Below are 15,149 nucleotides of genomic sequence, written 5' to 3'. Positions count from 1 at the left end.
GGTTACTGGGAAAAAAGATGGACGCGTGTGTGTGTGTGTGTTTTGTCCCTGTGATTTGGACAGATTTGGTATTTGGCCCACAGACCAGGAATTTGCATCCTGGGGGGTCAGGGAGAGGGGGTTTAGAGAGTGGAGGATGGCAGTGCAGGGGGCCAGAGGGGGGGTAAGAATGGGCTGTCCCTTTCTCCTCCCTCCCTCGTCTCTTCTTTCCCTCCCTTTGCATGTGTTCATCTGCTCCAGCTGTCGGTCTCGCCGCTCCCTCTCAGGGTCACACAGGCAGGAGTTTAAAGGACCACTCTGGAGCGCCAGCTCATCCTGGACCAGCGCGGCCGGACACACAGGTCTGAGGCACACTCACAGACCCAGCAGACCAGGCTTCAGTGAGTCTCCAAGTTTTTTCTTCTTTTTTTTTTTTTTATGTTTCAAATAGAGAAATAGTGTATAAGTTGTGAAGTTTACAAGAATTTTGTGTGAAATGAGGGAGATGAACCTCCTGCCCACCTCTCTGGTACAGGCCTTCCACGTCACAGCTGTGCCCATGCCCTGCTGTCTGCTCCGCTCTCCAAGCTGCACCTGGCTTCTCTCAGGAGCCAAGATAACGTGGCTGCAGTTTGCTTCCTGGCTCAGGCTGTAATAGGAGGTTAGACAGGAAGAGAAGCAGTGACTCACAGGACTTATTTTATGGGGCTGTATATTGCAAAATGCCTCTGCCTCCTCATTTTTGAACAAAGTCAGTGTCACAGTCCTCAGGGTAGTCACTTAAAGCCTCACTCATGTTTCTGAAACACAAACACATGCCCGTACAAGACAGCGCCGCATTAACGCCATCAATCAGGTGGTAATTTCGGAAGCAGCCATGTTCCTGTGAGTGTTGCACTTCTTCATGTGTCACATTGTCTGCAAACGCTCATCAGTCAGGCCTCTGCTTTGCAGAGGGATGGAGCAGCATCACCCTGAGATCACTGACAAAGTCAACTGCACTTGGTGAAACTGCATCCATCATCTCTGAAAATGTGCTAAAGACGCACAACCCCTAGGTGTAGACTGATTTGGTAATAGCAGGAAGTCCCGTGTTCCTGGGCTGCTGCGCATCCTGCACGTGTGTGTGTGCGCGTGGGGTTGAGCTGTGGTTTTTTTTAGGGTCTGTGCACATGGTGACTTTAATAAGCTGCCTGACATCTTGCCTGTTAAATTGGACTGACTGTGTAAATCTAAACGTGGGTCAACATGATGCGGCTCTGAGGAGTTCCAGCCAAATTTCAAATGTTCACAGGAACAGACTACAGGAATGTATTTTTTTGCATTAGCATTTCATTAATAGTTTTTTGTTGGATCACTTGATCCAAAAAAGAAACAGCTGAATAAATATTGTACAATGTCAGTAAATAGGTAATTTGTTATTTGTTAAGATTATTTGATCACAAAGGAAAACTGAGGGAATATCCTCAGATTTTGTAAGTGGTCCGTTAGGTCATTCAAATCCAGTTTTTCTCTTAGATTTGGTAAGAGGTACAGAAACTTTCTTTTTGCATCTTGAATAAAATATTACAAATAAAAGTCAAATGTAGTTAAATAATAAAAATAAAGAGTAATGGATTTTATTGAACTGACTAATCAATAAGTGAATGCATGTTTCCAGTGGTGGTCGCACTCAAACAATGAAGCTGTGGGTCAGAGCCACATCCTCTGACATCCTCCTACGCATCCTGTGGAGACATGAGAGTTTAGGGGAGCAGTGGCTGAAGGTTTGGCTCCAGATGTCCTGTTATTTGAACCATGGGGGGTTTCCCAGAACTCTATACTCTGGGAAGCATGGCAGTTAGCAGGGCATCCCAGCTGACTTGAGGAGCCCACATCCTTTTCATGGGCATTCCACGGTCCACCACCATTTGATGTGCAGTCGCAGAAGGGCAACACCCATTCATCCTCGCTGCTCGACCCCTGAATGATGGTCAGTTTGTTTTTTGGGTGGTTTTAGGATGCATTCCTGCTGGCTGTCGGTGGAAGAAGGCCGAACCGTGAGAGGTCACGTACCGCGGTTGCAGTAACAGCGTGTTGGGGTTTTCTTCTTTGGCTGCAAGGGTCACAAATGGCCTGTGATGTCATCCAAGCAGAATTTGAGGGTGTCCGAGTCACCCTGCTGCCTTCTGTTTGTTTAAACCACAAATACAACAATAAGCTGTTCCTGCAAACGTGGCCACTGGAGTTTATATCAGAGCTGGAGACTGTACATGCACACAGCCTGTGATTATAACTTTCCCGTAATCAGCCTGTTTTCCTACCTCTTTGCTCTGCTAGGAGACGGACTGTTGATTTTTATTGTTATTTTGCCTACAGGTAAAGAGACTCAGTCCATCTGAACGCCAAGCAAATAGAAAACTGGGAATCCAGTTCTTTCAGTTAGCATGGTTGAGAGGTTTTCACTAAACCAGCTTTGAATGAGCTAAATGATCCTCTGAAATAATCCAAAGGGGACGTCCTTCTCCGTGATTTCAGCTGCTCTTTTTGGTGAAAGGTCACATTGCAGCTGCCTTACAGTGTGACCTCTCATGAACTCGTGCATTACACCCCTCTGACCTCAGCAGACCTTATCAGACTCACAACAGCAAAAAACCCTGTATTTGCGTGGTATTCTAAAAGATGTTCCCTCTCCTCCTTTTGCACATAAAATTCCAGTAGGTTCCACTAAAAAACCCAAAAATTAATGTAAAAACCTTTGTAAGACGAAATAAGTAACTTGGAAAAACTTGAGCAAATGTCGATTTGGGTTTTATCTCAGTAGATCCAAATATAAAAGTAGGAACACATTTAAGGGCAAGCGCCTGAGTGGGAGATGCTGCTGCGAAACATGCAGGAGGCAGGGTCTGCAGCTCTGCAGCCTCCCCCCTGACTGCCAACACATGGACACAGAGGGCCTTTTGTGAGCAGTTAATATAAAAATATTCCTCAGATGTTGACTCTATTTTCAGTCGAAAGTTGTCACGGTGTTTGTGTTTTGACTTGGCAGACTCGTTCATTCTATTTATTCTTGGTGAACTAGAGGAGCTCTGTTTGGCTCGCAGACGCTGAAAATCCACAAGGCCGACCGTCTGTGTGTTCATTCACCTCTAAAGAAAATGCTTGACTTTCCCTTTTTTTTAGAAGAAAGCGGCAAAAGTTTTTAATCGGATTCAGTTTATTCTGTGCTTTTTACGTAACTAAAGTTAATTTTTAATGCCCCCCCCCCCTTCTCTCTTTCTGATGCAGATACCACTCCTTGACTGTGCATCTCAGCTTCACCTCGCTGCCACCTGGCTTATAGTTGTGTGTGTTCGTGTGTGTGTGTGTTTTTTACTTGCAGTCCGGCCCCACTGCCCATCAGTTAGTGTATTAGCATGCAGGCTGCTTGTGTGTCAAATCTGTGTGTGTGCATTTGTGTGTCAGTGCTCCTCCACAGTGTACTTTCACAGTTGCAGAGAGAAACTGACACCTACACGGTAAGGATGGACCGCTCTCCCTCTTTCATTCTCTCCTCCCAGCTTCCCTTCTTTTTTACTTTCATTTTGATTTTTATTGATTTGATCAAACTTCAAAAGGTTAAAATGCAGGCAAGATCTCAGCTTTCAGAGACTTTCTGATAATCTAAGAGTCAAGGGAGCTTGTTCGGGTTCAGAATTAATTCAATTGATTTTGAAGAGTCTTGAATTAGGAGAATTTACAATGAAACTGATCTAATCATCACCTGATAACACTACAAAAACTGAATCTCAAGAAAGTAAAAAGACCCTGATTTCAAAAGAAATTGTCTTATTATGTGTATTGCAAGAAAAATAACCCCATCGAGAAAACATCTCTTAATGTCAAGATTTCTTTCTTAAAAAAATCGGGTAAGAATTAGTTCTAAGGGGACAGTTTTTGCAGTGAACATAAAGGCAGCTACAATAAAAAAGAATTACAAAAATGTGTATGAAGTGAACGTAGCTGCATTTGGATAGCAGTCTCTGAAGTCTTCAGTTTCACTCCTGAAAATTTTCAATTATTACTACGCTTGGATTTGGGAGGAAGCTTTCAGGGAAACCTGCTTGTAGACTTAGCATCTTTAGGAAGGTTTAGCAGCACATGTGAAGTGCTTCAGGTTTCTTTCAAGAAGTTTAGTGTGACGAGAAGAATTTTCTATAATCCACAATCTCTGATTCTATCATCCTAAAATCTAGACTAGAGTTTGGAGCCTGTAGTATCTATAACTATAAGCGAATCAAAGGATATAAAATCTAACCGAGTGGCTGCTGCATTAAGACACTTTTCTTTAAACTCTAAACCTATAAAATAGTTTTGTAAAGTGTTATAGCAGCAACTTGCCTTTTTTGTTTGTCGGTCTGCTTTGAGATGCTCATAGTTCTGCATGAATTGCACTGATCAGCCTTTTCTTTTTGCAGCCAGCGTTCCACATAAATGTTTCCATCTCACCACTTTTAAGTAGCCAATGCTGGGGTTAAATTTGATTTCAAAACCATGTTCCTTCAGGCCTTACTTTTTATTTCCATGAGGGTCACAGTAGCTTATTTTCCCCCCTCTGGATGATAATGACCTCTTTTTCTAAGCAAAGGCCCTGAAATGTGAGTTTCTGTAGTGACATTTGGCAGCAGGGTTGATGTGTAAAATGTCACCAAGCCCTTTAACAGAGGCAGGGTTTGAGACCAGCTGGCTCACCACTCGAGCAGAGAAAACAAGTCCCCCTCTCTACTGCTGCACTGCTTCTTTTTTCGTGCTCCACTATTGAAGATTTGTCATGAATTATGAGTATATTATGCAACACCTTGGCTCACAGGGACTGCTGACATCTTTCTTTCCATCATTTTCTCACGTGCTCTCTCCATTCGTTTCTGTAGGAATGCACAGATGGGTATCACTGGGACCCTCAAACTGACCACTGCAGAGGTAAAGCTGCACTCCTTCTTCAATCACTCCAGAGCCCTCATCATTAACCCTGAACAAACGTCGCCTTTTGCTGACCATCTGAATCTCTCCTCAGACATAAATGAGTGTGAGACCATTCCTGATGCCTGCAAAGGGGAAATGAAGTGCTTCAACCACTATGGGGGTTACCTGTGCCTCCCTCGCTCGGCGTCGGTCATCGCCGCTTCAGAGTCCCCCATCGCTCCCACGGTGCCCTTTAACCCCTGCCCTGTGGGCTACGAGTCGCATGGAGACAGCTGCGTGGGTGGGTGTCTGCTTATCTATCCTGGAGCAAGACAGGTGGCCTGAGGACGAGGGATCAAGCATGCTTGTGTGTGATCGATTGTTGTTTGTTGTTAGCGGCTGCATTTTGTGAGGGACAGGTGGCTGTAGCCAACGCTTGGAGTGGATGGAAATCCATGGGAGGCAGTCAGGGAGGGCAGGAATCTGGACAATTTCACACCGAAGCAGCTGCTGTGTTTTTAGAAACCTGCTAGAAGGCAGCAAGGTGCTCATGTGGAACGCTACAGAAAGCATGACTCAGTATGGTTTTCTCAGCTACTGGGTGCAAGTGAAGAACATTCTGGTCACCGTGTCACGCTGAATGAAGCCCTCTGAACCACATTTCACATGTCTCCTTACCCATGTTCCCAGATGTGGACGAGTGTGTGCGACATGAACACGACTGCCAGCCCAGCCAGGAGTGCATCAACACTCTGGGTTCCTTCACCTGTCAGTGCCCCAGAGGTTACAGGAAGGTTGGCATGGAGTGCATTGGTGAGATGATCGGTCTTCATCCTTGAGTTGAGGAGTTTAAAGCTCATGTCAGGTTTGAGGTTTATTTTTGTCTGACCCTTTTTAGACATTGATGAGTGCAGGTACAGGTACTGCCAGCATCGCTGCGTGAATGTCCCCGGTTCCTTCTCCTGTCAGTGTGAGCCCGGGTTCCAGCTGGCGGGAAACAACCGCTCCTGCATCGGTGAGAAAAAAATCCTTTGCTATAGTGAATGAAACAGGACTGATGCTAGACAAAGAAGCTTTTTTGTGATCAAACCTTTATTTTAACACATCTTCACTTTATTTTGCCCTTTTTGGGAAAGAACATGTTTTAACATGTTTAAATATATTTTAAAGCCCCCCCCCCCCCCCCCCAAGGAATTGGATTTCATGAACAATTATGGCTGGATCCAACAACTTCATTATAAATAAATAAATACAGGTTAATGGATAAGAACACTAATAATTACAACAACAATATTAATTTCAATAAAAAAGCATGTTTGAAAAGGAGCAAGCAGAAACTTAGTTTGTTGATGCCCCGCCCTAAATAATAATGAAAAAAAAACTATGATTCTATTCTCAAGATAATATAACAATATTATTTTCATCAATATTAATAAACACATATTTATTTAAATCTTAGTATTTATATGTATCATATTTTCTTGTATTGTGCCCATATGCTTATAGATATTTTTAAACTTTAAAATATTTTTTATAATGTTTTTGTTTAAACCCCAGACTGTTCCAAATTTTTGTTGCTCACACAAACACACAAACACACAAAATTCCCTGCGGTTGGTTTGTACCATTAAATATTGAATTAACATGTACAGGAATTTCCAAAGTTTAATGAATTAAAAATGTAAAATATTCCTCAAATGTGTTTTTCTGTTTAAAAACATCATTTATTTAATAATTAAAAAACACCCATAACCTCTAATGTATAAACTTATTGTTAATGACCAGTTATGACAGAAACATTTCAGAAAAATTAGTGAATCTTTTAATGTTGTGTGGAAAAAGCCGGATATGTTAAACATTTCTGAAACAGTTAACTGCTCCTTGCTCCTCTCATGACAGGATTGAACACATCTCAACCTTGGCTCTTTCCTGTTTAACAATAAGTGGATTTATTAATCATTTGTCTTTGTTTCATTTGTTATTTACTACACTGCCCCCTAGTGTTTAGATGGGTATTACATTTATTAAATTAAACAGGATAAATAAAGGCATTGAATGAAGCTGAAAAATGTTTTAAATAAAATAAAACTTGTGATTCCTAGTGAATCATTGGCCATTGTTAGGTTTAAACCGGTTAAAAGAGACAAAACCCTGATAATTATTTAAAACAAGCAGACAAACTACCAGGATCACTGTAATAGTTAAAAAAAATTAACCACAAAAACAATCTTCAGGAATAATAACAATAATAATTCAAATAGTGATGCTGCTGTGGTAGAATGTGTTCATTCATGTTGCATGAAACTGACAGGTGTCAGCAGCTCTAGAGCACTCAGCTGTACCTGTCCTCCTCCTTTCAGATGTGAATGAGTGTGAGATGGGCGCCCCTTGCTCCCAGAGATGTTACAACACGTACGGCACTTTTTTGTGTCGCTGCGATCAGGGCTACGAGCTCGGCCAGGACGGTTTCACTTGTAATGGTACAAATCCACTCTCCTGCTCCACGCTTTCCCCATGTTGTTGTGCAGCTGATAAAACCTCCCCATGTGTTCCGTCAGACATCGACGAGTGCAGCTTCTCCAGCTACTTGTGCCAATTCCAGTGTGTTAATGAACCCGGGAAGTTCTCCTGTGTGTGTCCAGAGGGATACCAGCTGCAGGGCACCAGGACTTGCCAGGGTAATGCTGGCCTGCCTTCATTTCTCCCTTGGTGCTCTGACAGAGTCACGAATGCTGCTCTGGGTCAATATGCATTCATGCCCTGGCAGCTGTCCTGTCAGGTCCCGTTCCATCCTGACGAGCTGTGTGTCCTCTGCAGATATAAATGAATGTGAAACAGGTGAGCACCAGTGCACAGACACACAGACCTGTGTGAACATCCACGGGCGGTACCAGTGTGTGGACAACGATCGCTGCCAGGACCCCTACGTTCAAGTGTCTGACAAGTGAGTGAGAGGTGGCGTGTCGTCTTACCCAAACACACCTTTTCCTCATTACTGAAGTATGTGCTGGCTATCAACACAGAGTATAATCAGCCCCAATGCTGACTGCAGCTCAGACTGTAAAATTACCTCCATTACTTTTTCCACGTCTGGGTCCAACATTACAGTGTTTGCTTTTCTATGTGTTTCAGCGCAAAAAGCTAACTATTACAGCTGTGAACAAACTGCAGCAGGTGGTTCTGAACATTAACGATTTCTAGGCATGAAAAGCGTGTCAGAAAAACATGAAGGTGGTTAAGGAGCCACTCCGTTCATTGTTTGATTACTTCTAGAAACATTCCCAGTCGACTTTTAATCCTGATTACGCCATTTTTAGCATAATTCCAAAAACCTGTGTCATTTTCTAGGGCAGAGTTTCTGCAAAGTGGCAGGAGTTCATCAGAAATTTACCTCTAAGTTGTGGGCTGGACTTTTGGTGCGGAGTAAGCCCACCCCTACTTCCCGTCACCCATCTGTTTACACTCTCCTGCTATCTTACAGCCCCTCACGCCCCCAAACTAAAATTACAGCTGCAACAAAAGTGGCGAACAATATTGGAGCGATCCAGCCGTACAGTTTAGAGTCAGATTCCAGCTCAGACGAGGAAAATGAAGACTTATATGGATCTATGTGTCTGCAAGTGGATTCATCGGAAAAGATGAGAGCAGGGGAGCATGTAGCCTGTTAATTTGTAGCGTCTAAATGACAAATACACTCTTTTTCCATCGTCATTTTTCATCTGCTTCTGATTCACAACAGTTTGGAAAAAGAAATTCCTAGAAATGCAATTTTAAGCGCATGTTAAAAACACAAAAAAAAGATTTTATTGTGACTGGGAAGCTGCACCCTCTGTTGGCAGATGTATGAATTCCCTGGCGTCGCTTACTCTAATCAAGGGTTGTTCTCTATCTGTGTGGGAGCAGCCGCTGTGTGTGTCCCATCATTAACCCCGTCTGCCGAGACCTGCCTTTCTCTGTGGTCCACCGCTACATGAGCATCACCTCAGAGCGCACGGTCCCCTCAGACGTCTTCCAGATCCAGGCCACCAGCGTGTCTGTGGGGGCTTACAACACTTTTCGCATCCGTTCTGGGGACGACAACGGCGACTTTTACATCAGGGTGAGTGCTTTAGTAGGCTTTACAGGGAGTGCAATGACTGGTTTAATAACAACCACAGCACAGGGTTTAAATGAACACAAATCCTAACCAACAATCTTTTAAAAGGCACAAGTGGTGAGTTGGAAACAGAGACTTTGTTCTTGATTCAAGAATTTCTACTTTAATGAATACAGCTCAATCAGTGTTTAAAAAATTCAATGAGAATGGATGCTTTACAGGTAATTTCACATTTCTTCAGGCTTTTGATTATTTTATCCCCGGTAAGCTTGTTTAATTTACAGATGACAAAAGGTAAAAGAATATGCATTTTATGACGTTGTTGCTGCCTTAAAAGCCTTTACATCCCTCCAACCCTAAATGTATCTTTTTTATTTATTTTCAGAGTGTTAAACATTTAAAGTTATCAACAAAACTCTTTTTATAAACCAGTTCAACATAAAACTTCACATTACCACGGCTGCACTTGAGGGATTTTTCCTTCACTTGTCATTTTCTTTGGCTCTTTAAATTTGCCAACATCAATTTAGCCATTAAAGAAAGAAAAACTCTGAGAAATTCTTACTTAGGAGCATAAGTATTGATCAATTTTGTTTATCAAAAAACATTTTAGTTAGGCAAAATTCTTATACGGTAATACCTGCATTTTGATCTATGTAATTTTTTTTTTTTTTTACATCCACCTTACTGCACCTTGTGCAGTAAGGTGGATGTAAAAAAAAAAGAAATACCAAGACAGATGAACCAGACTGGATGACCAATATACTCTCCCAAAAAGGACAAGAAAGAGAAAAAGAATCACAGAGAGCTTGGATCGTCAGTTGAAAGACTAAAAGTGAAAAATACTTAGAACGTCTGTAAGACCAAGAAGTTATATATGAAAAAAAACTATATTTTATAAGCAGAAGATTCATTTCTGAAGATTTTAAATCTTGCAGCAAATTTAAAAAAACTTTAAATGAATGCATCAAATACTACTTTAATTTTAGCTATATTTGCATAAAAAAATTAAACTAATGCAAGTTAATGGTTTAGGTTTTTAACAACTGATGTAAAACGAGCTTTTGTTGTATGATAAATCCCAAAATTGTCTAAACAGCAAAATACTTATTAAAATCTAAGTTTCATCCTAAATGCTGTTAGACAAGGAAAAAGGCCGAAGCTTCTCTTCAACCCCAACTATGAAAACGCCCCATAAAAACTAAATAAAACTGCAGATTTAAATACTAACACAATCCTAATTAGATTCTAACAAAGTCCCATTGCTCTTTACAACAGTCAAGGTTCATGAGCTTAATAATGTTCACTTTGTTTAAAAAAGTTTTGGCAGCCAGGACTAAAAAGTAAAAACCCTAATAAAGACCTTAAGGACTAAAGTAAATGTTAAATGCTAACTAAATCGAAATTTGTCCTAAAACTTCCACAAAAATGGATAAAAGTCTGTTTAGCTCTCAAACTGTTGAGTTAGATGTTAAATTTGGTGAATAAAGCTAAACAAAACCACAAAACAACTGCGAGATAAATGGAAAAAGATAAATTAGCTGAATAATGTTTAGCTATTGTTCAAATTGATAAGCAATGAAAAGGTTTGACTATAAACGGTAAAAGTCAAGTGTTGTTTGACACATTTTTGGATAACATTAAAAAGTTGGACAAAGCTGAACAACCAAGTCATTGCTTAAAAGGAAGAGCTAAATGCTATTTTCTAAATTAAAAGTGGAGTTCAAGAATTTTTTTAGTGTGCATAAAAATTATAAATATTTTAAAACTATTAGAAAGATTGCAAAAGCCAAGAAAGAAAGCAGACAGCCCTGTAAAAACTGAACAATTGCTTGCATAAAGGGTTGAAACAGCTAAAAAAAAAAAAAAAAAAGAGCCATAAAAGAGAAGATGTTGCATTTGGACAAATGTTTTTAATTCTGTGGTTCTTCCTCTGGTCAGGCATGAATGACAGGGGTTCATGTGTAACAGTATGTTACCTCCTGTCATAGCAATGTGTTCAGGAACATGTGTGTTGTTTTCTGCAGCAAATCAATAACCTTAGCGCCATGCTGGTGCTGGCCCGCTCTGTGTCAGGGCCCAGAGAATACACGCTGGACCTGGAGATGGTTTCCATTAACCCCCTGCTCAACTACCAGGGCAGCCACCAAAGCAGCTCCGTCCTCAGACTCTCTATCTACGTCGGGCAGCACGCTTTTTAAAAAAAAAAAAACAGGAGCAGAGTGGCGTAAAATGGATCCAGAAGAAGCTCAATGCAGTTCAACCAATCACTGTGATGTTACATTATTAACTTTTTTATCTGTAATCATCTTAAGAAAGGTTTCTGTCAGTCCCTAGTTTGTGTAAATATATTCACAAAAATATATTTTATCCTGATGTTTTCCTGTCACACAGATGAAAAGTAGTTTTTTTTGTCCACCTCTTTGTTTATTTTTTCTGCTTTTTTTGTGTATTTTGTGCTTCTCACCTAACCTGGCAGGATCATTAGGAGCTCAGTGGGGTTTTCATTTGTCCAGGTGAAAGCAGTCTGTGTGACATCCTGTCTGCCTTCAGGTGAAAGATCAATGATTTGAGTCAGCAGATTGATTTGTTTTCATTTGTTTCAATCCCGATTAATTGTTTTTCCTGTTGACGCTTCACTCAGTAACCACTCACACCAGACCTCAGTGCTCACGCTCTGCTTTCAGCCTCCAGTTGTTCTTTGCATTGCCACCTGACGTCACTTTGCGTCATAAAGTGTTCTAAAACCAATCAAATATTTACCTTTTCATTAAAGTTATTTTTATAAATGAACATCCAACATGTTCGCACTGCCAAGGATTGTTACTTTTTTCTGTTAATTTCACAATAAAAGTTTCTTTTTTTTGCTCTTAAATTCTGTGTTATTGTACAAATTTTCCGATAGACGTTTTAAATCCTTTGCAGCTATGGTAGATGGTAAATGGTGTATACTTACTTAGCACTTTACTTCCTGTGCTTTACACTCACAGCCCCATTCACCGATGCACACACACACACACACACACACACACATACACACACCACTGACATGCATGGTGCCAACCTGTAACCACCAGGGGCAATGTGGGGTTCAGCGTCTTCCCCAAAGACGCTTTGACATATGGGCGAGCAAGGCAAGAACTGAACCTGTGATCCTCCACTCAGAGGTTGACTGCTTTACCTCTCCATCACAGCTGGTAACTATTTGAAAAAATGTCACTTCTTTCAAAACAGTAACAAATAAAGATCCAAAAGTTACATTGTAAGCTCACCATAGTGGTTTGACAAGGCAAACTAACAATAAATCTTCAAGTGTGAAGGCAGATCATCTTCTTCTCACTGTATTATTTTAGCCTTAATTGTTTACTTAATTGTTTCAATGTTATTATGGCATAATTTTTATGTAGAATAAGAAATATTGTTAAAAACGGTGCGAGTGAGCCTTTGCACAGACTCATAGGGCTTTATAAAAGACACAGTTGTAAGCAGAAAAGTATTAATGTTTTTGTGCTCAATAGATGCTCTTGTGATAAAATTGTGACTTTTTTGGGTTTTTTTTGTGTCATGTAACGCAAAGTTTGTTCAGCTTTAATAGCAAAACATCTATCCATCTTCTAAATCCACTTGATCCCTTTCAGGGTCATAGGTTGCTTGAGCCTAGCCCAGGTATTATTGGGCCAAGGGTGAGAACACCCTAGACGGGTCACCAGTCTGTTTCAGGGCTGAAGCAAAACCTTTGGCTTTAAATGACAGAACTGGTTAAAATTAAACATAGCTGCTTAAACTACACAAATAGGGTAAAATAAAATCCACAAACAGTTTATCTGAGCCTTTTGGTGACATCTGGCCTTTTTAGACTTGCTTTAACCCATGTCAAAGCTATCTTATTGAGGCCACATGTGTCCACCAACACATGGAGGAGCTACAGCTTTGGACCTTTGGGCCATATTTGGTCTACATAACACAAAAATATCTATCACTATCAGACAAAGAAAACAAAGAAAAAGAAAATATTGGACGTATTTCAAAGTTTCTGCAAAGATAAAAAAAATAGTTGGATTGTCCATAGGTGTGAATGTGAGTGTGCATGGGTGTGTGATTGTGGCCCTGTGACAGACTGACGAACTGTCCACGGTGTCGCCCCACCAGTGGCTGGGATAGGCTCCAGCAGCCCTGTGACCCGAAAGGGACAAAACGGATTAGAAAATAACTGATGAATGTCAAACTTAAGATGATCAGTCATATGATTTGAAAATTAAAAGTAAAAGAGATACATATCCATATACACAAGTAGATGTTGCCATTATTATCACTCTAAATCATAAATCTTATAGATACAGAACACCACACACTGAATCCCTGAAATGTGCATTTAAAAAAAACAGTTTAACTGCTTGAAAATGAGTGGGAGGAAGCAACCTTAAGTAATCCCACCCCTATTATGTTTTAATAATTTGTTTACCTTTATATCATAACTCAGTTTGTAACTTCAAAGATGTTACAATACTCCAGAAATTACTTATCACAATTCCAGTCTGAAAATGCTTGAATCAAAGTGGATTGCTCAACCCTTGTGCTGTCCTAGGCACTTTAACATTGGGAGATGGGTCATCTACACCCACTAGACAGTGCGCTGAACCTTTTTTCTTCAATGATTTGTGATCCTCACTGGTGTCCATGGATTACATGAAATCCTGTCCACCTTTATCCACATTTGTCATGATAGGGAGAACACGTCAATGGAAGGATGGGGTCATCTAAGATAGCACAAGGGTTAATTAGTGAAGATTATGCGTTGATTATCATTAATACATTTTGTTAGGTCAAAATCAGTATGCTTGTCACAGCTGAACCTAGTTAAAAATAAATGGTAGATGAAAGGTCCATATTTCATGGCTAGTCTTTGATGGCCACAAGCATGGATGATTACATAACTTATTAAAAAATATCTCAAAGATTCACAAGGATTATCTTAACACGTCATTAAAGGTGAAATGAATGTAACAGAAAGGATAAAGCTGTAGTTATTAGTAACATTTTTTTTATATGTGAAAATGTTCAAAGGAAGCATTGTGATTTATAATTAGAGCAAAGCACAACTCTCTGTCTACAATATGATATTTCTACACTGGACTCCATACAACTAGCAAAATGTATTCAGTGTGTTATAATTATTTCCAAGCAGACGTTTGACATTTTCTTTAAAAATACACCAGCATAATTAAATTCACAGTAAAAGCTGCATCTGAAAAAGAAGCCAAACTAAATCATTGATTCTAGTGATCTAGAAAAATAATACAAGTAAAATAAGGAGCAAACTGGGATTGAGGGAAGCCCTCATTTCACACCCCACTGCTGTTTTCTCCACCCACAGCACACAGCCCCCCATCTGTCCTCACTGGGGGGGATGACTCACACACAGACCTGCTTTATGTAATCAGATCTGACAGTTTTTGGCCAGCAGGGGGCAGCAGATCCTTTGAGAGTCCTCTGCAGCGGCGTCCAAGAATAGCAACAGCTTGAGGGACAGTGGTGGTTTTGTAACATAATTGGCAACTGAGCCAAAATGTTCTTACAGTTCGCCCAAATTCGCCTACTAGGAGGAGGAAAACTGAGAACGTTTTAGTTTAATGAAGAGACTAGTGAGAAATTCACCAGACTTGAACCCGCAAAGAACTGCTTTCCTCCAGATTCTTTTTCTTGCATAACTTATCATGATGGAGAATGAAGATGACAGAGGCTGGTGACGGTGACTGTGCTAAGAGTGTAGTAGGGTAGGAGGCCAAATGTAGTTTAATATAGTGGAAGACGGGACTTTAGAAATGGTGTTACATTAAGATTAGAGGAAAACCAGAGAGAAGAACAGAAACTACTTAGCAAGCTGAGAAGCAGCACTTTGTGACATAAAACAAAGACAAAATTATCTCCATGGCATGTAAAACAACCTACCATGAACAGCATATTTTTCGTCTGCTCCTGATTCAAAACAATTTGAATAAAGAAATACTCAAAAAATGCTATTTTCATCTTTATTTTCTTTATAGATGTCCTCCATCATGAAAAAAAATCCACAAGATCATGTTAAAAGCACCAAAAAGTGAATCTTTAAATTTAGAGATAATTTAGAAAGTCACCCTTCAAAGGTATATGAAGC

At 40.4% G+C, this 15,149-nt stretch overlaps 1 protein-coding gene across 2 annotated transcripts; it reads left to right on the top strand.

The window, feature by feature from the left end:
• Positions 1–186: 186 nt before the first annotated feature.
• Positions 187–11,870, top strand: efemp2 (EGF containing fibulin extracellular matrix protein 2). Of its 2 annotated transcripts, none has more exons than XM_023959064.1 (11): positions 187–341; positions 3,247–3,476; positions 4,869–4,917; positions 5,012–5,200; positions 5,590–5,712; positions 5,798–5,914; positions 7,260–7,379; positions 7,458–7,577; positions 7,717–7,843; positions 8,803–8,998; positions 11,023–11,870. In XM_023959064.1, exons 2-11 carry the CDS (start codon positions 3,375–3,377, stop codon positions 11,194–11,196), a joined length of 1,317 nt encoding a protein of 438 aa, XP_023814832.1. In that variant the 5' UTR covers positions 187–341; positions 3,247–3,374; the 3' UTR covers positions 11,197–11,870. The 2 variants fall into 2 exon arrangements, with proteins under 2 accessions (XP_023814832.1, XP_023814831.1); XM_023959063.1 differs by having other exon boundaries at positions 187–380.
• The last annotated feature ends 3,279 nt before the right edge of the window (positions 11,871–15,149 follow it).

Source organism: Oryzias latipes, chromosome 10 (genome assembly GCF_002234675.1).
Source record: "Oryzias latipes chromosome 10, ASM223467v1".
Lineage (NCBI taxonomy): Eukaryota > Metazoa > Chordata > Actinopteri > Beloniformes > Adrianichthyidae > Oryzias > Oryzias latipes.
Note: the sequence above shows the minus strand (reverse complement) of the source record. Positions and strands in the feature narration are given on the sequence as shown.